The 21014-nt window shown below is 37.7% G+C and overlaps 1 protein-coding gene across 3 annotated transcripts in view; it reads right to left on the bottom strand.

Moving 5' to 3' along the window:
• Positions 1 to 1490: 1490 nt before the first annotated feature.
• The window catches only part of ABCC4 (ATP binding cassette subfamily C member 4 (PEL blood group)), a 154894-nt gene continuing 135370 nt past the window's right edge, over positions 1491 to 21014 (bottom strand). For all 3 annotated transcript variants that reach the window (XM_026119446.2, XM_026119447.2, XM_064504656.1), the window contains 2 exons: positions 10936 to 11070; positions 1491 to 6057 (listed from right to left, as the gene is read on the bottom strand). In XM_026119446.2, the coding sequence (XP_025975231.1) occupies positions 5950 to 6057; positions 10936 to 11070 (243 nt within the window). In that variant the 3' untranslated portion in view covers positions 1491 to 5949. The remainder of the gene's footprint in view (positions 6058 to 10935; positions 11071 to 21014) is intronic.

The raw sequence follows: 21014 nt of genomic DNA, 5'->3' as shown, positions 1-21014 counted from the left end.
ACTATTTTTCACTACCTCTCAGTCTTACTTTCACATAACATTATGTATAGGAAAGACTCAAAACTCAAAATTAAGAAAAAAGCCATAGCTCCCTTGTAAGGATCACGTGTCTGACATGATCCAAAGGCCATACTCAGACTTGCTCCTTCTACGCAGCAGGCTAAGACCTGCAGCGCTAGCTCTGAGAAGAGGAGGCCTGGGGACTGCAGGAGCTGGGGTCTCGGCCGCCACCACCCCACTGGGGCAAGAGCAGAAGTAAACATGAGCCAACCCATTCTGCAGCCTGGTACAATTGCAATTGCAAAAAAAAAAAAAAAAAAAAAGGGGAGCTCCCCCAAAGCAGGAGCCCGGGAGTGGAGTCCCTAGCTCCTCTTGGTGTTTACAAAGTTTCTACTAAGAAGTCCCAACTTCAGGGCTCAGAGTGCGGCCCTGTGTTTTTGCACATTAACATTGCTCTAAGTCCATGAAACAGCTCAACACTCATTTATGAAATTCATGCTTGCTTTGTGGGCAAGTTCAGAAAGCACATCTTTGGCTCTGCTATTTATCAGCTGCTGTCTTTCACACAAGCAAACAAGTCCACCTCACCCAATTCTAGCACAAGAATTGCTGTCATCAACAGGGGAGCACAGGAGTTTGGTAGGCGCACACACTGCTCCCACTCCAAGTGTGTGCTGCGCCAAGCCAAGCCAGATTCACTCACAGGAGGTTAAGACAGCTGCACTTTGGTTGTAAGGAGGAATTCTGGTAGAAACACAAGAAATCTTTTACAAGTATTCCAGCATTATATGTTATAAAAGCACAGGTAACAACTCATGCTGCATCAGTTCTAGAGCTTGCCACAGCGAGACTACTGTCAAATGCACAACTAAACCTGTATTAAAACCTTACACCACAATAATAGATCTAAGTGCTCAAGAGAGTTGGTAGACATAGCAGCAGCCTTGAGCAGTTTTCAGAAATGAGCAATTTACAGTGTCCTGTTAAATTAAGTAATAAATTCATCACAGAGAAGTACAGGATGGAGAGAGAAGATGTCAGATTTTGGAGCTGTGCTGCTAGCCTGTTTCACCTGTGTGTCCATTAACTTTCTACCTTCTGCCTGTCCAGCCCATTTAGCTTTGTAGCTTTTTGAGGTAGAGACCATCTCTGATTCTATACTTTTGCAACTGTAGTGTTTTTTTTCTTCAAGTCATATCAGTTTTTGAAAATCTATCTGAATTACTTTCTAGCCCCTGTCATTGAGGCGAAAAGCTTGAAAACGTGATCTGTGAAGATCTGTGAAACCAGACGACTGGTAAAAGCAAGCTGAAATGTACTATCCTTACTATTCTGTTTTGTACCTCATAACGGAGGATTTTCAACACTTGGGAGTTGGCAATGCCACAAAAAAGTGTTGTTTGGAGCTTGCAGGCACGACCTATGCTTAGCACAGCCCTGCATTTCTGCCTTCAACTGCACATTCAAAATAACAAAAGAATTCTGTACACTTCTGAGAAACTCGTTTTATTTTATGACAGTTGTCATGTGAACATCAACAAAAGAAATCATTCTGTAGCAATAACAAAATCAGATTATCATACAAATGCCAAAAACAAAACAAAACAAAACAAAACCAGAGTTAAAGGGATGAAAAAGCAGTGCCATGTTATACAATGTAAAACATACACAAAAAGCCACATTTCTCTGCTGAAGTGTCAGAAGCTCATTGCTGTTAAAGGAAGTAACTGATCTTATTTTTTTTTCCTCTTTTTTTTTCCTCAAAAAAAAGGCAAACATACTGAGATAATTGGAAAGGTCAGATTAACAAGAAAAGTAGCATTTTCAGGAAGGTTTCTATACCATCTGGATCCTTAGTCTCCTTCTGCTTCTTAATTTTATTTTAAACACACATTGGGAAGGTTACAAAAAAATAGTCAACGTCAATTAAACAACGAAGATTACTGATCCTGGTCAGAAGAGCAACTTCTCTCCTCCAAAGAGCAGTGTGAATGACATTGCAGAAGACTAAAACTATTTTGCAAATGAGCTCTGGTTCAGTTCACTAAACAAAATTTTGCCCGCAGAACAAACAAAACATCAGATAACCTATTCTTGAGAACTGTGTTGGTTTTGACTCTACCTGCGGTCTTTTCATGAGGGGTGGAGCAAAGATATACCAAATTTAATGTCTGGTACAATTCTTTAGATCAAAAGTAGAGGCTGTTCCTCATCTCTTACACCAAACAAACAACTGTTCTGTAACGGATGATTTTCAGAATTACTGTATAAAATGATATATATTAGAAAGAAGACTCCAGAATACTTTAAGGCACCTGGTGGTGAAGAAATATTTTAAAGGCATTAATAACTCAGAAGACTGAGCTCTTTTTCCAAGATCCCCATGATGGAATGTAACTTACAATAACCAGTCTTGCTATTTCCGAATAAAGCATGAGTGTTTTCAGAATGGAAGTTTAGAACTATGTGAATTTTTCCTTAAACGGAAATATAGAACACATTGCCAGAAAGATAATTTGTACATTTAACAAATCAAGACATTCATTAAAGAAAGGCCTTTCTCACACCTGATTTGAGTTTTGCCATTCAGGTACATTGCACCTTTTCCCTCAACTGAAATTAAATGGATCAGTCAGTCTTAACACTCAGCTAAACAAAACAAGTATCAACAAAAACAACAAAAGAATCTGAAAAACAATTTCCTGTTTAAAGTATTTTTGTTACTTTCTTTAAACTAAAAAGATGGATGTAAGGCCAACAACAGATATAAATGACTCACTACCAGTTGCTCTATTCAGCAATTTATGGGTTATCGGTGTGATTTTTTTAATTTGAATTTTCTTACATTGATATTTGATACATAGAACTAGTAATGTCCTGTCAGAACATGTGAAGAAGCAGAATCAGTATTTTCAGAGATTCCTAACATTTTTGTGCGCATTCAAAAAGCTACAGTATCAAATTAATTCTAGTTTATAGATTGATAGCTAGATCTGTCAGGGTCTCACACCAGTGGCTCTGCGGCAGCCAACATCTTGGAGTTGTGCTCTGGAATACAACTTACCATAGATTCATTTCAGAGCTGAAATGTATTAAAACTATAATTATACCCTGGGTTCATACACATATTCCTCCTTGATTTTGATTAAAAAAAACAAAAAAACCAAAAACTCAAGATATATGGCCAGGAGAACGCACTGTTCTCTTAGAGTACATAAAAGTCTTCATATATTATACATAGTACTTCTTTTCTTGTAAGAACTATTTATAAATTAAAAGAATGCACTATTATCAAACAGGATTAGACTCTGTGGGTACGTCCCAACTGGTCAATAAAAAAGGATAAACACAAATAAGCTCAAGCACCAGGCCCCACAACCTGTCTAGACCGCTTAATGGTCAGCTCACTCCCTAGCTGTTTTGGATCTCTCCAGCTAGGTGTCTCCGCAACAAAGCTTGGGCAGAGCCCGAGATAGTTCACACCGTGGATCCCTTCCAAAAGGCAGCAGAGACAAGACAATACCAGCTTGGACTCTCTTCACTCCCTGCACAGTCCCCCAGCATCATACCAGGTGACCTGACACACTGAAACACTCCTTTACATCTTCACATACCTCTGTTATACAAACATCACTCTACTGAGCTGCAGAATAGCATATCCTTATTTCAGACACTTTTAACTTGAAACGTAAAAAAACAAAACAAAGCATACATGATAATAATTGTGAATTAGGTCCACAGGGGGACCACAGGGGCCTAGAGGAGATCAAGGGCCAAGTGATATGGGATGTGGACCTGGCTGGTGTGCTTGAGAAGGGATTAGCCAGAAGCACCGCTTACCTGAGCCAATCTGTGCCATTTGGCTTTGGTGACAGGTATGTGTCCCTAACCCTCTTTTATTTAGCACCAGACATAGCACAAGACTCATGTTCTGCATCACTGTGTGAAGCTCAGTTCTGTTGATTTTGATGGCATCAGCTATAGTGTAAGGTGCTACACACCAAAGAAAAAGTGTCAGAACCTGCCAAAAAAAAAAAAAAAAAGCCTAGGGACAAAGTACTTCATTTTGTAACGCCCTGCTAACAATACAAGAGACTGTTACCAGAAAACTGGCTGCCACCCCTGCGCAGGCCAGCAAACCAGAACCAAGGAAAGCAGAGTGGATCCTTGTGGGTCATGCAACCACCATGAGGAGTGCTGCATCTCCTGTACCAAGCTCTGCAGCATCCGTGCCCCTCTTTGAACTGAAGGGGACAAAGAGAAACCCGGGGAGTGCAGGCAGCAAGAGGTACTCGCCTCTCCTGGTATTTTGGAGCAGGACCGTGAGCCCTGCTGCAGAAAAGGTGCTGCCTGAGGGAAATGAAGCTTCTGCCTCTTGCCACTGGACTGGGTTTCTGTGCAGGACAAAGACCTTCTAGGTCAGCCCTTATGCTAAGGCACAGGTTTTGGCCTCAGTTTACTTCCAGATAAGGAGAGAGTAATTTTGTATTTGAATCAGATATTTGCTGGGAGAACTGCTTGAAATGAGAAACAGTTGAGTTTGCCTTTGTTTTAGACCACTTTTTTCATTGGGTAAACAATATTTATCTTACAGCAGTGATAGTGAGCATCTTCAAAATTTTTTGAAGAGAACAGTATATCCTGTGTCCTGAAGAGATCTGTTACTTTCTAGTCTTTCCTGTGACATTTAAACAGCAAGATTTATTCTGCACTGGACCTCAAAAAGGCAGTCTCTCACTAAACATGAAAAAATCTGAAGCAGCATAGCACTTGCTTGACTTTTTTTAAGCATGGGAATAGTGTCTTTATGTTAAAGTGCTTTGCTGAATCAGGACATAACATATGAACGCAGAATCTCTCTTTCTCACTATCAGCAACAGCCATTCAAAACTACAGCTTGTACTTTCCTACCTATTCCACTAGGATGGTAACTTCAAACAGCTTGAGTTCAAGAGAACCCCTGATGCAAAATTTTAAATATACTAAGGTTAAATATTTGTAAAGTATATTTAATGAATTTGTCGTGTACCCTGCTGTTATAGCTTTGGCTTGAAGGCACAAATATTAAGGCACAATAAATGCAAATAATGTATACATTTCAATGTGTTGTGCTGAAGATAACTTTGTAGTACATGGTATTTAGGTATAATGACATGTCATTCAAACGTTTCCTCAAGTTATTTTAATACTTTTTTCTTTGATAACCTGTAAAAAAAAGGAATGTATGTTAAATTATTTAAATATTTCTTCAGTGCAAATATAGTAATTTTCTTCTAAAGTACAGAAGATTGATATTGATTTTTCAACATTTGGATTTCAGCAAAAAAAGTAATTATTTACATTCATCTTAAACAGCATTATTTGAATTATTTATCAAAAAATAAGTATATAGTACTTTTGCTATCAAAAAGAAAAGGTTTTTTTGGCTTGTTCAATTCTTGTTTCTACCAATCTGCAAGACAGGTAGAAAGACAGTTGCATTAGACAACTAAGTTGTACACAACCAAATCTGCTGTTTAGATCTAGTTGTTGTGTTAAAGTGACACTGAACAAATTTTATTTTTGCTTGCTCTCAAAATATTTCCAAAAGAGAAAAAGGACACATCTCAATTTTTTAATAATCTCCAAAAACGCACCCTCGATCTGTTAGGTGTCCTGCACCTGTTTAAATAAGAGATCTCTACTGCATAACTTTCAAACAAAAACTTAGTCTGCCTAATTTCCTTAGCAATAAAAACATACTTAGTTGGAAAGGAAAACATATATTGCACTGAAATTAAAGAAACAGGCACAGAAAAACATTTCTTCTCAGTATTAAATAGAAAGATGTCCACTGCAAAGAATAGCCCCTCTTCTCCTCCCCTGCTGAAGCTTTCAAACATCGTCAGTCACTGAGTTTAGATGATCTCACGTTTAGGTTCTCTGGAAAACAACTGCGCTTGTCAGGAATCACAGTGCAGTTTCGGTGATGCATACGCCTGAGGAAGGATCCAAGGAGGGGTCCGTGGCAAGCTGACCATTCTGAACAACTTCTGGATAATTCTTACTGAAATAAACCTAGGAGAAATATATTCTTTAAGTAATTATAGATTAACCATACCTTAAACTTTTAGTTTCAGATAAAATTTCTGAAGATTAATACAGAATAGGTAAATACATTTCGATAAGGAATCAAAGCAGGAACTTTAGATTAGTGGCATTCAGTGTCACTGAAAAATTAGTAAAATTACAGTATGATCTTACATTATAACAAAGTCTGAGAAAAATCCACACAACCTGTAGATCCACTCAAATTCTGGTAATTCAGATAAACAGATATATGTTATCACTTTACATTAAACTGATAAGTAAAATCATTTTACTAGCTCAAAACATGGAGATAAATTAAAAACAGGGTGACAAAGAAGCTGTGAAATCTTGCGTCTGCACAAGGGTTTCTCATTTTCACACATAAAATGAACACAATGGATTTGGATGTTAATATCAGGTTGTAATCCCTATATTTTACAAACTATGATTGACAACCATTGAAACTTCGTGGTATATGTATGAAATATCCCAGCGTTTAATTTGTGCTGCAGAGCAGTTATAGGGCCTATAGAAATGTGATCTCTGGATAGTGAATCACAATAATGAAAGAAGCAAAAGCTTTAACAATGACTCAACCAAGCAACTTCTCTAAAATGTAAGATGATACCAAATAATAGGACAGTTCTTTGCCAAGCCTTTGAGTTCTTGAATTCTACCAATTTCTAGCTGAACTAGAAGAGATACAGGTTTCCTGATAAATGTATAATCAGAACATAAAGGAAATGAAATGCTGTCAAGTTTCACTGTTCCACAATCATCAGTTTTTAGTAGCTGTATCATATCTCTGTTCCTTGACAGATGCGCATAACAAAATGAAATAATGTCAAGACTTGTGTGCTCTTATCTAAAAATGTGTTTGGGTGAAAAAGGACTTCAAATGCAATTTTTTTCAAAGAAGAATGTGGAAAGTTTTGTTTGAGTCTTTAAAAACAGAAAATACACTATCTCTCTGAAGCTGACACGTGTCACGAGTTAGGCTTCACATTCATACTGCTCAGAATACGGTTTATGAAACATTTCGCCAATTTATATTTGGGAGTGCTGTCAACAAAGTTCAGTTTGTTTGATAATAATGTTCTTTTCATATATATGAATAAGACATGTGGGATAAAAAATAGTTACACTACACAAACACTGCTGAAAGTACCACTGTCGTCTTTTGTGTACACACACTAGCACACTTTATATGCATCTTTAGAATTTTCAAAGAATATTAAGGTCTGATTTGAATCAACAAAAGAAATGGAAGTCCTGTTAAAAAGCATTCCTCAGTAACCAGCCACAATAGGCTGCAACAGAGGAAAGTTAATCAGGTGCCTGGCTGCACACAGGCTACAGAAATTGGAACATCAGTTGCATATTCCCATCATTTTCCTGGTTTAAAACATAACTTTGACATACTTTTACTGTAGCTTTTGAATACAGTTTTTATTTTTAAGTTAATATAAAACCATGGCACATTACTAAGGAGACAATGAAATAGCAGCTGCTTTTCCACTGTCTCATTGCAATTCTTCCCCTGGGCCCAATCCCTCAAGATACTAAATGCCCAAGTGTTTATTCAAGCTTCTTCCATTGCCAACGGAGCTGCAACCTTTTAGAAAGAAAGCACTGAGGTGAGATAACAACTGGTATTTTAATATTTAAACATCTGTCATAGCTTTAATACAAAATCATCCTTACTTTTCCTTCAAAGTATTCAAAAACTAATTGACAGAAAGACAGAAAGCCCTATCCTGCTGCCACCAAAGCTCATGGAAAAGTTTCTTTCAACAGGAGGACACATTAAGTTTTGTTTATCTGAATAATTAAGCACACTTTTTTAACTGTCTGATGACTATATCTCATTTTCCCATAGCATCTTCTCCTAATAGCTTCCTGTAAACTGAACAAAGATAAAAACAGCTTTCTTAGGGTGCCATCCTGGAGACAAGTCTAATGGTGCAAAGCACAACCCTAACGCAGCCAGGCTCATGCGCTGCTTAGAACATACCTAGCAGTCTCCAGCCTGAGCTGTACTGAGGTCTTTTTTCCTCCGCATTTGTGCGAAAAACAGGGATAACTCATCGACCAAAACAGACATGCAAATAGCAAGTTTGGATCAATTTGGAAGACTGAGCTAAGGTTTCAGGATTTATAGTGATCTTGAACAGCTGAATCTTTCAGTGCTTAGCTAGGACATCTAAGAGATTTTTCAGAAAATTAAGCCTCTTCAAAGATGTCCCAAAATAGGCTTCCAATTTAAACTGCATAGTCCCTAGTCATTTGTGATGGTTACTCATATGTGTGTTACATGCACTTAAAGAATATATACAGAAGCTATACTGTTCCAAAAAAGGTATCTGAAGTCTCACCTTAGTGAAAGAAGCTCTTAATACAAGTATGTTCTGCCCAAGATTCAGGTCCAAAATGCAATAAATCAAGTGATCATCATCAAAGCATGATGCCATTCCAAGTCATTTCATTTAGCAACCCACTGTAATGCGTTTTGAAACATATATATATATGCCATACTACCATCTCTTTTTATATGCAGCAGGCTGTTTTCAACAACAGAAAAAAAGCTGTTCTTCATAAAAACAGTTCTTAGTAACCACAGTAGGGATGTAGGAGACCAAGAGCAATCCATGTAACAGACTTATAAAGAGTAAAAAGAACAGCCACGGGAACTAGCTCTTCTGATGAAGCAACTTCTCTGAAAGTATGCATGAAGCACAAAGGACATCAATAAAGAAAACCCTGAATTAATGTCCAAGTCATTTCAACAGAAAGAACTGTAATTGTGCTTCTGGATATCTGCTGACTGGAGATATAGTCTCTCAGTTCCCTTTTTTTGGGCTGAGTGTGGATAAGCACCATGCTTTGCATTCTTGGCAGATGCTAAAGCTTGTATCTGCCTTCCAGCCTGGGAGTCAGCAAACTTTTTCATCAAACCACATTTCAGCAGAGACTGATTCCTGGATCTCTTCCCTTCCTGTACAAAATCACATAACATTGATGTGGTAACTGCAGATGACTATATGGGCAAGTAACATCAAGTAATTATTTTTATATATTTTGAATTATCTTTGAATGTAATTGTGCAATTGGGGAGCGCTGCAGGGAAGGAAGAAGAGACAGCATGACATGGCTAAAACTCTACAGATGACAGCTAGACAGCCTCACCTCTAGCCATTCCAAGGATCAAGTCTTAGGAAGTTGGCCTTCACTTTATAGACAAACACTGGTCATATGAATTTGAATCTATCCTTTGTAACATAATTTATATAAGCTCCAGATTGTCATACATATACCATGAAAAACATGGCTAACCCACTATATTTCTAGTTATAAAATACAAGTAGCTCCATTACAGCAACTTGAGGAGAACAGCAGGGCTCATTAGATAATCTAGTTAGGGAAAAAGCTGTTTCCAGAGTTCTGCAATGTGTGCCACACATGAATTTATAGTGTATGTTCTTAGCTACAAAGCTTCACCTGAAAAACTCCTCCCCCGCCCCCAAAAAAGGGTTTTAGTTCCTCTGAAAAAATTCTAATGGACAGAAACTTCTTTCTTAACCCTCAAAAAGTCTAGTAAAACAGCCTTAAAAAAGGATCATGTAGCCTCCATGACAGCACATTTTTTTCCAGGCTTTTCCAAGATGCCAAAAATGTGTTCGTTCTTACTTGGAAATCCACTAGTTTACTATAGCCAGGCACCTGCCATTTCATTTCCTGTCTTTATGCACTGCTTCTCGCCTATTCCTGTTTCCCCAGGAAATACTCTGCAATGTATGTTGCCATCTTTCTGCTCCAGACATCAAACAGCTTGAGAAGAGGAAAGCATAGGGACTAGAGATAGACCTTTACCTCTTACGTTGAAAAGACTCTCTTAGGTACATCAGTACCTTACTTGCACGCTAAAAGTAACGTTACATGAATATGCTGCTCCCATCCTGAGCACTGGGGGTCTCTGCTGCAGCAATGCTCAACTTTCCTAGGCACAGGGGGAAATCAAAATCTTGCTCTGGACATCCTGGGCACTAAATTATCACAAAAATAGAAATCAAGTCAAAAGCTAGGCAAAATGAGCTCCTCAACCACAGGTCACTTTTTATCTTCTTATTGCTGCTTCAGCTTTCCATCTGAAAAGTGGAGATGATACAGCCTCACCTCAGAGGCATATTATGAAAATTAATCCATTGATGTTTCTTAAACACCTTGATTGCCAGAGGAATGCTCACAATTACATTATTAATTTTGTACTCTGAGTAGGATTTGAATAGCAGGCAGGAAGCAGGCACAGAACCTTGTGAGGAACAAGGAGGTAACAAATATTCAATGGCTATTTCCTAATTGAGCACCATTCATGCTATGTGCAGAATGAAGCAAGGGTACAAGAACAAAGAAAGAAAAAACACAAAAATAAGAACATGATCTCATTTTTAAAGACAGTAAAATAATGCACAGATACTGATCCTGAAACTATAATTGCGTGAGTCCTTTTAAAAATGTAGAAAAAACAGAACTGAATACTGGACTATACAGCCTTAACACCCTCTTACAACAAGTTTTTTGTAAGACCAGGGCCTACCACAGCAGGGTATGTCATATTATTAACACTTACCATTGGGTGTACACACGGATGGATGCAAGAAATCCAGTCTTTCAACTCAGGGTACATAAATACATTTATCATTTGGAAGTCTGTGTATATCCCACTAAAAAAGCACTGAAAATGATGGTTTACTCTTGCAAAGCTGACAGATCCTTAAGTGTAGGGGAAGGCCTACCATAACATTGAACATGCAAACTTGCAAAAAACACTGCAGAGACAAACTTAATTAGCACTTCTTTTAAAATTACCCGTTTTGCTGTTTCTATCAGAGAAGCTGCTTCAGTTTTGCCCACTTGTTGCGCCATTTTGTAAAACAAGCCATCTTTTTCCTGTAGCAAAATGTAAGGTTCACCATATTCTTTTAGTCTTCCTGCATCTAAAACCTGTGAAATCAACAGATATAAACTTGTTAACATAAGAAATTCCAAAGCAAGCGTTAGAGACTATAAGCAAGGTGTGTGGGGGACTATAAGCACTTCAAGTGCTAAGATGAATTTTGCATCCCGAGAATGAAATCTTATGCTGTCTTCAAACAGCACTTCAAACACTTTTTCAGTTTATAGACCAGTTGTACTATTTTAGAGTGCCCTACAGCCATTCTACCTACAGGAATCCAATGCAAAGTTATGCAGAATATGGAAATACAGTGCTTGTGAAGCCAAAGAAGATTGTAAGATTCACTGAATAAGAAAAAAACAAAGGCCTGTTGTTGAGAGACCTAAAATGGGCTCTGAAGTAAATAGCTGTAGGTGTAAAACAAGCAACGACAACCAAGACGATTAGGGGAGAATAAGCAGGTCCTTTGGATTAGAGGAGGTGAAGATGTAATTAAACAAAATGAGGGTGTTGCTGAAAAGATAAACAATTTCTTGCATCACTTTTTGCCAACTACATATTAGAAAAATACTTACCCTGAACCTATTCTTTCTACATAAAAAAGATGAGATGCCACCAGGGACAGATACCCAAAAAAAGGAGGGGAGAAGGAAAAAATAATAGAGAAATTAAACAGGCATTAAGTCTTTAGGCCACAGTGGATATGCACAGTCAAAAATATTAAAAGAATTTAAGAATAAGCTGACTGAACCTCTAAGAAAATATTCTCATACTAGTGATTCTATTTACAGACTGCATAGTAGCAAATACTGCACTTACATTTTGAAAAGCCTTAAGGGATCATGCAGAGAACTTTCAGACCTATATGCTATTTTTTTAGATGAGACAGTAACTTAGTCAAAACAATCATTAAAACAGAAATATAAGACACACACCAGATCACAGGCAGTAACTGTTCCCCACAGCTGTAATAAAAGTTGTACCTCACAAATCTGATAGAATTCTTCAAATGCACAGAAGAAAAGTAAAGGATAAATGGTTTATTTGGATTTCCAGAAATGTATCTGATGTAACTAAATAGTCATGCTACAAGAGACAAAAAATATTCAAGAACTTGGATAGAAAACTAAGATTAAAAATAAACAGTGCATTTTTGCTGTGGGGAAAGCTTAGTGGCTAGGAACTGGTAGGTACCACAGCATTCTGTGGTAGCTACATATGTGTTAGTCATCAGAAAAAGGAGCTATCAGCAAAGTGACAAACCTCCAAATGACACAAAAGCATGCAGGTAGGTCTAGACCAGAAGATATTCAGATAAACCTAACTAACCTAAGTGAATGAGCAACACAATAGCAAGGAAAAGTCAATATTGACAAATGCAATATACTCAAATACTTAACTGGCTTATAAATTAATGGTATTGACTCAAGAAGAGATTTGGTATCAGTCTATAAGTTCAGAATTCTATTTCATGTTTAGGAGCAGCAAAGTTTAAAAAAAAAGTTATGTGAGAAAATAAAGTAATACAGGAAATATTTTTGTTCTTATATAAATAAAAAACTGAATACTCGTGTACTACTGAGAAAGATATTGTCACAACAGAGGGACTTCAGGGACTCATAACCAAAGCCATAATTGTGGTATATATACTTGTAGGAAAAAAAAGATCTAAAAAATTGGAGCTGTTCATTTCAGGAAAGAAATGAATAAAAGGTATCATGAGGATAACTTCCAAAATAACAAAAATAGTTTGCAAACTTATGTTTGAAAGAAGAAACTCCAGTGAGCTTGGAGGTAAATTCAAAGTGTTGTGACACAACATTCAAGCATGTGCAATTTGCCCGTGGAACTCCTTAAGGCAAAATATCCTAAAAGGCCAAGAGCTTGGCTGAGTTTACAAGCAGAATGGACATCTGTTAATGACAAAATACGCTACGAAGACGAACAACTGAGCCAATCCATTTGGCTGCACCAGTGTGAAAATTAGGCGCTGCCGAGATCTTTGTCAACTTGTTTGACATTGAGGACCGAACACCAAGGGAAAGACTCCCACTCTGAGCTTCCCGTTCAATTAAGTACATCACATTAAAATGTGCAACAACTCAGCCAACAATAACAGTATAATTATATCTAATTTTATAAATTGTTTGCAGAGAAATCTACAAAAAGTTATTTTCTGTTTTCAAAAGCTTCTGTCTTAGAGCACTCAGCCTGTTCTGTGATTTCCTCCACAAGAGACTTCCGCTACTGTTTGTGTGCTAGCAGAAAAGCTTTACAACACCAGCAGCAGTACACAGCACAGCATGTAGTAATTTAATATAGAACAGATACAGTATTTCATCTGCAAAGGCATTTCTTGTACACATGTAGATATTTCAGTACACTTAGTCTTATCCCATATAATTTGAATATTTGAAGATAAATTAACAATATAATTTTCATCACAATCTTTTATATACTTCAGTAAGTCACAGTTAAAGACAGCTTCCTTAAGAATGCAATAATTCAAAGTAGTTCTACATAATAATTAAATTGGGATGCCACATTATAGGACATCTCAGGTGCCTCGAAAAAGTAATTTTTTCTTCAGCACAGCACTAGATCATGTAACTACTGCTAGAGAACTGAAGAAAACACACACTCGTTAAATGTGTCTCTCTCACTAGTAAACAACAATGTAGAAAAGTACACTTTTTATATTTTATATTAACACAGTATTCAGATTCTGCTCAATTAATGATAATTTTGCAAATATTTGAAACAACCATCAATGTGGACAAACTTTCTCCTCCAAAGAACCTGAGAGGGAAAAAAGGAGAAATTAACTCCTCCTTGACAGGTTTTAAACAGTCAAGTCCGAAAGAGGAACAGAGAATTAGGTCAATCTGCATCTAGAAAAATTACATTTGCATTTTAAATAAATCATTAAGCTATTAATGTCCTTTCTTGAGAAATAAAAATACTAACTTGTGTTATGAAAATAGATAGAACAAATATAGGAGAAAAAATGGGTTACTTTTTTAAAATCTCAAATGAAAAAAAGAATGAAATAGAACAGACAACATTGTTCTTACAAGTCAGGAATACTCCATGTACCATACTAACTAAGCAAAAAAAGCCTTTCTATTAACTCCTGTCATCTACGTGACAATGGAGAGAATTTAAGTTGATTTACTTGGGAGCTATACATTTATATATTTATACATTATTAAAAAGTGCTTAGACAAAGAGATAGGTACTCGTCTTTGAAGAACTATGTGCTGATAAAATTTAAATAAACAAACAGATACCTTGGCTAAGGCTTTGCGTACTCTTACTCACTGACTCCAAGCCAAATTAAAATCATTAGGACTTCAAAAAGCAAGCTAATCATTCAGGAAAGGTGGAATCTGGCATTTACTAGCCACGTATTTTCTGATCCACTTGCATGTAACTCTTATCACTGTACAATATGACTGAATTGGGCCCAGATATATTCCCAGGTAGTTGTACCTGTGGAACTTGATACAGAAAAGCCAGGGAAGCTTGTAGTTTGCAAAATCAGATCAGTACAGGGATTACGGAGGACACACAAAAGAGTACGGGACTTGAAATCAGACCATGATTTCACTATCAACTTTAACACAGATCTTTGAGAGGCAAAGATTTTGGACAAATCATTTAACTTTTCAGTTCCTCAATCTGACCGTTTGCAAAATAGACCAAATAAAGCCTCATAATCGTGCTGTGGGTGTTAACTATCTGTGAAATAATTAGACATCCCAGAGTAAAATAAAATAAACACTAAAAACTATACAATCCCAAAGCACTCGTATGTAAACCAGGGCCAGGTTCTCCACTGCCTTGCACTGTCCTCTGCACTCTTTTTGCCTTTTAGTCAGAGGCTTATGACTTCAACATGATTTTCCCAAGTGGAAGAATAACTCCTACAGTACCAAATTTACAAAGTGGGATGTTGGTGATCATGTAAAAAATTGCATGCAGGAAAATTCTCAGTGGAATTCACTCCCCTCCTTATGTATGGTGAGGCTGATCTTTACTTAGATCTATCCAAATTATCTTCACTCAAGCAGCACTGTTCAGACATTTTATGTTCTACTAGTGCTTAAATGCTATACTGCTCTTGAGTAAAATCCCCATGCCATCTAATTCCACTCCATCTAATGTTTTATTTGGGTTGAATAGTTTGGGGCAGTGACTGCTCATCACAGTCAAGAAATTTTCAGAAGGGCAAGCACCATGCTGGGTAGAAGGCAAAGTAGTTTTGAACAGCACTTTGTTTGACATGGAGGCACAGAATAGCATAGAAAGAGTGGGATTAAAAATGTGGGGTGTGGGGGAGAGTGGAGCAGAGAAACAGAAAAAAGTGATTTGGATTTGAGTGACCTGCAAAAGTAACCATGAAAATAGAGTACTAGGCACATCAGTGTGTTGTTTATGTTAACACTAGCTACCACGGAAGAGCTATTTGCTTACGCCACAAAAATGCTGCTGAACTAAAATGGTATAAAGTTTGGCTGCTACAAGGTAGTTGTATATTTTTGCCTCAACTGCATTCTGCCAAGCAATCCACCTCTACTCTAAGCTCCGCAAACCCCTGAACTTTGTAATATTTCCATTCCACAATCTCACATTTTTTAACGTATCAACTCTGCTCTGTATGGACAAATTCAGTGCAGGGAGAAGAGGCGGGGGATGCTCAGTAATTGAGCTATCAAATAATAGCACAATAAAGCCAAAGTATCCACAGCAAATACAGAGCTGGCCAACAGACTTCCTAGGCACAGCACACAAGTATTTGGCTTAACTACTAGTTTAAGTGAGCTTTGTTCATATCCAGAATCCTTCTCTCAGCCAGATTATTTCAGACATTCAATACATTTCTGTAGCTGTTTTCATTCTGGCATTTGTGCGTGACTTAATAAGGAAAAAAAGACAAAAAGGAAATCATAAAACGGTGAAAGAGAAAACAGAGATCCATTTTGAAAAGAAAAGAAGAGGAAAAACAGGGCAACGAACGCAAAGGAAGAATATGTTCTATACAGATAGCCCAAATTTCTGCATAGACTGCAGAATCAGGGCAGTACCTATTCTCTCTGAGGAATGCTGTAAATATCTATATTGTTCTGCTACACAGGATTTTTGAAAAGTAAACATTCAATTTGTAAGTGAATTTAGTATTGCCTTCGTGGATTAATATAGGTAAAAGAAGTATCACTAGCCACAGAAAAGGAAAGAGCATACACCCTTAAGACTGCTGTAACAAACAACAAGTACTTATGACTATCCATAGACACAAAAAAGAAAGTTCTAAATCCTGCATTTTCTAACTTTCAGCAACAAAAGCGGACAAACCAAGAGAACAATAGTTATAAAACATTCTGAGAAAAAAAAGTACAAGATTGGAAGTGTTCAGCGACAGAGGAGGGGGGCATGGGAATTTATTTCAATTATTATTGAGAAATGACTAGTATTCCTATTCACGTTCATCTTCACCATAAAGCCAGAGGGGAAAATGGGACATTTAAGAGTTGATCATAAATGTTTTTATTTCCTATTCAAAAGGAAAATAATTCAAGCAAATTGCCTCCTAGGGAATACATCTGATTTAATTTAGACTTGGAGAAAAAATCACCAAACAACAAAATTATTATAAAAGTTCAAAACTCTGCTAGAAGTACAACTTTAAACCATGTTTTCCTCAGAGAGCACACATCAAGATGATCTTCAATAAAGTCCTGGGAAGAGGAGAATATTCAGGAGATGCTTCTGGTTACATCATATTATTAGAAATATATTTACTAAAGACAAAACATAGCTTTGTGGGAAAGAGTCAACAGCCTGTGGCCCAGTTGGCATTAAGTTCAGATGCAAGTATGTTCTGCTTCTTCCATCTCATCATGGTTTGTCAAAACAGATCAGAAACATGTACATACTTCTCTGAACAGTAATCTATAAATATCAACCTACCTAAACTGGTTTGCAAACATCGAATAACATTGAGAAGGGTGCAGATATAATTCAGGAACCATTTTAAAGGGGTTGTTGGTTTTTAAATATTTTCATTATGATTTTTTTGATGTGGGGTGGCTGTCTTTTGGGTTTGGTTTCTTTCAGTCTTCAGGTTTAATCTGAGCATTCCCCAAGTTCCTTTAGGGATCATGTACAAATTGTTCTGCGAGTAGCCCCAGCCAAATTTGGTGTCAAATATTGCATATTTCATGTATCACATGCCAGCTGGGTGCTTCTTCCCCTCTGGACAAAGCAGAGCACATTTGAGTGTTTATCTTTTTATACTTTTAATAATTACTTTCAAAACTTAAAAATACTTCACCTCAGCAGAGCTTATTTTTCTGTGACAATGCCAAGTCTGCCACTGATTACTAGGAGTTGACGTGCACCCCCCTAAACATACACACAAACTTCACAGAAAAGACAACTTCAGTCATCTTGTTCTGCAACCAGAACTAGTGGGTTTCTTTAAACTGACATTATTCCTAAGACACAAGTCATGGAAAACTGAGTGTATAGCACTGTCTGGTAAGTTGTTCTATATACGAGTTATCTTTACTTCTCTCACAGAGGCTTAAAAACCTACCCTCTTCTATTTTTCTCCATCTGATTGCACACTATTGTAAGCTGGCCAAAATGTTGTGAGGGGAAAAAAAAATCACAATTATGTATGCTGCAATGAGTCTTACTCTAGTGACAATCATCTGATATTAACTCTTTACGTATCATGGTTGAGGAAAGAAAAGCGTGTTAACCAGTCACTGCAGATGTTTTCTGTATTCTTCAATTTCCTCATCTCCAAACATCAGATATACCAGGGCAAGTTCAACCCCTTCCCTTAGAGAGCATGAAGGGACCTAGTGCCACTTCCCACCAAGAGCCACACATGCTGAAAAAACTCTTCCTTGGCCAGTCTGTAATGACAGTTTCCATCACTGTAAAGCCACGTTTCTCAATCTGTATTGCAGAAGGGCTCAAAGATGGACCTGAAGTGTCAGAAGATACACTTCAGCTTAAGAAATCCCACTCTAACACAGCTTTTGAAGGTCTTATGAAGTTAGATAAGCTATAAGGAAATTATACTTTTCAAAAGGTTAAGGAATATTGTTGCAGATGACTGGGCATCTCTCTTGGTTTTATCAGTTTCTTATGACAATGAATTTGTGGCTTGGCTGCCATGCACAAAGTTTTACCTTATCAGAAACTCTCTGCTCAAAGCATCAGCCACTAGCATGTCCTACGCTGATTTACATTTAAAATAATACTGTACTTCTGAGAAAGCGAAAGATCATTCTGCAAAGATTTGCTAGTATTACTAGTACAGTGTGGATGCCATACTACTGCCTTTAAAGGAAGATGATCTGATTGACCTGTCCTTATACTGATGGAAATTCATTCTGTCAGGCATTTGTGTGGATGTGAGATCAAGATTCATCAAACATTGGCTTGACTTCCTACAGTAATTCAAATCCAGCTCCTCATTTGAATGCTCCCAGCTGAAGTACTGCTTCAGTAATTAGTTGTTTTATTTAGGCAAAAGAAGAATCTTGCTGGGCAGCCCTCTTGAAATTGGGAGCAGCTTTTAAGAACTCTCTAAGAGAGACGCCAACTTTTCGGCGAGGTGTGGTTTAATACTGGCAAAGAGAACCAACCACCCTAGTATCTTGTCAAGCTCTTTGGGATTTCAGCTTCCTCAATTTAGAGACTGCTGGGACCACAAATGAAGGACTGTGATGCGCTTTATTTCAGTTGACAACACTTACTCGGATACATAATCATGGCACATAGCTCAGTATTTTAGGCAAAACCTGGCTTAAACATCAATATAACATCCTCTCTTAATGGCAAAAACACATAAATTACTCAGCTTTGAAAACAACACTGTCACTGTTAATATTTGTTAAGCTGAACTATTAAATTTCAAGAAAGAACACTGAGGGACCTGTTTCTCCCTTGTGGGTTGCTGAACAGAGGATTTCCAAAGATCTGGGAACTGTGGAACTTGGCATTGTTCAGATTCAAACTAAAATCAATCATTTCTAAAACATCGCTTGCTAATGTTCAGCTCTTCCAGAAAATCTGAAAATCTTGGGTCATCAAATGAAAGGAGGAACCTAAAGGTTCTCAGGCCCTTGCCTCTCCATCAGCCAGAGGGGCTCCAACAGAGGTAGAAGCCAAACAGGTAGGCTGGTAATCACATCCACTTTCTGGTGGAACTGCATTAAGACTTCTATGAGTCTCCCTGAAATACTTCTGATCAGCCCCTACAGTTAGTGTTGAGATCTTTCCTAAATTTTCATATTTGATCTTCTGGATCCTGAAAATCTGGACATGCGGACAATTTACCAGTCACCTTACAAAACACATACAGGCAATGTTTTTACAGGATACTGATACTCAGGTATCCTAAGAGTGAGTATTCTTTCACCTCCCCAGTACAAGCTATCTCAGCTATCGCCATGAACTTCAATCTTCTGCTCTGTGCAGGACCATTATTTCTACAACTATCCTTTATATTTCACTGTCGACACTTCTTTATCCAACAGACTTTGGTCCCACAGCACAGCTGAGATTTTTCTTAGCTTGCATGAAAAACATTGTTTTCATCTAATATTCACTAGTCAGTATTTTCAAGACAGAGGCTCAGTCAAAAAAGGAGTTACTAGAGTTTGTTTCTTTAGAATAATAAGGGCAGGTGCATAAATATTAATGTAGCAACTTCTCTGTAGACAACTGAATCCAGATCCACAAGCTACTTTAAGGTTTCAATGAAGAATTAGGTGCCTAAATATCTTTGGCTCAAAATTTCAAATTTTGGCTCCCACTCAGCTGCTGTAATCCACCAAGTTCCCTTTATATTCTTTTAACAGACTTCAACAGCAGAAGTAGAATATCCATTAATAATTAATCACATTCAAGATTCTGAGCTAATATAAGGTCACAAACACTTTCAGCTTCTGTGCTATACCATAAAAAATACCAATTTTATGCCCTTGCAATTCTTCCCACTTTTGAATTTTAAGCTCTAAACAATAGCTCTGAATGCAGCTCAAATGCTTCTACTTTTTAGCAAGTTCCATGCTTTCCCAGATCATCCTGGGCTCCAGGAAAAAATCTATGGGTTTTGCCAGCTGACCTGTCTTAGACATATTTCGCATGTGAGGGCCTGTATATGAGAGGAGATAGCTCTCCACCAAAGGGGTAGTCCTATATGCACATGCTTAAGCTAAAAAAGTCAACACTGGGCAACATGAACAGTGTTCACAAAGGACTGTTTTTCAGCTGGGACTGCATATTTCTATGACATCTTACAACTTAGACATTCTCTTTAGGGGATTGTGTAAGTTCTACTGTAAAACACAAAATTTCCAGCAGTGGTATTTAAATAGGCAGCAAAATACCACTAAAAGAAGAGCCAAGAGACCACAGCATTAACAGCTTTAACTCAGTAATACCACCTTTAGTGTAACACCACTAACTTCCGACATTTTCCACTCCTCCATCTAAAGCTGGGCCACTGACATGAAAGCTCATGGGAACATATCAGCAGGGCAGTCAGCGCTCCTCCACGACTTCAAGAGCACCATTTTCCACTTGGCTGCAGATTCAGACTCCCTCATGCTTATTCTCCCTCTGGCTCCATGACTCGCATTTCTGGCAGCACGACACTGCCTGTATAGCCTGGTGGGCATAGCATTTTCCTGGGAATGGGGAGTGTTGTGTCCAGACCTCCTCAGACAGAGGGAAAATGGAGAGCTTGGACTTCTGCACTTCCTGGAAGATTGCTTTCATCCCTAAGCCATCACCACCATGTCCCTAGTTGTCTATCAACAGAACCATCTCAGCCCTGGCTGGCTGCAGGACACTAATGTGCAATGCTGGGTCAAATGCCAGAGTTCAAGAGAGAGGCGAGAGTTCAGACTTTGTATTCTGCTTAGTGTTTTCTAGCTAGTTACAGGTGACTCCCCTTTTACCACAC

This window comes from Dromaius novaehollandiae, chromosome 1, assembly GCF_036370855.1.
Source record: "Dromaius novaehollandiae isolate bDroNov1 chromosome 1, bDroNov1.hap1, whole genome shotgun sequence".
Lineage (NCBI taxonomy): Eukaryota > Metazoa > Chordata > Aves > Casuariiformes > Dromaiidae > Dromaius > Dromaius novaehollandiae.
The sequence above is the reverse complement of the archived record's forward strand: the minus strand, read 5'-3'. Positions and strand labels throughout refer to the sequence as shown.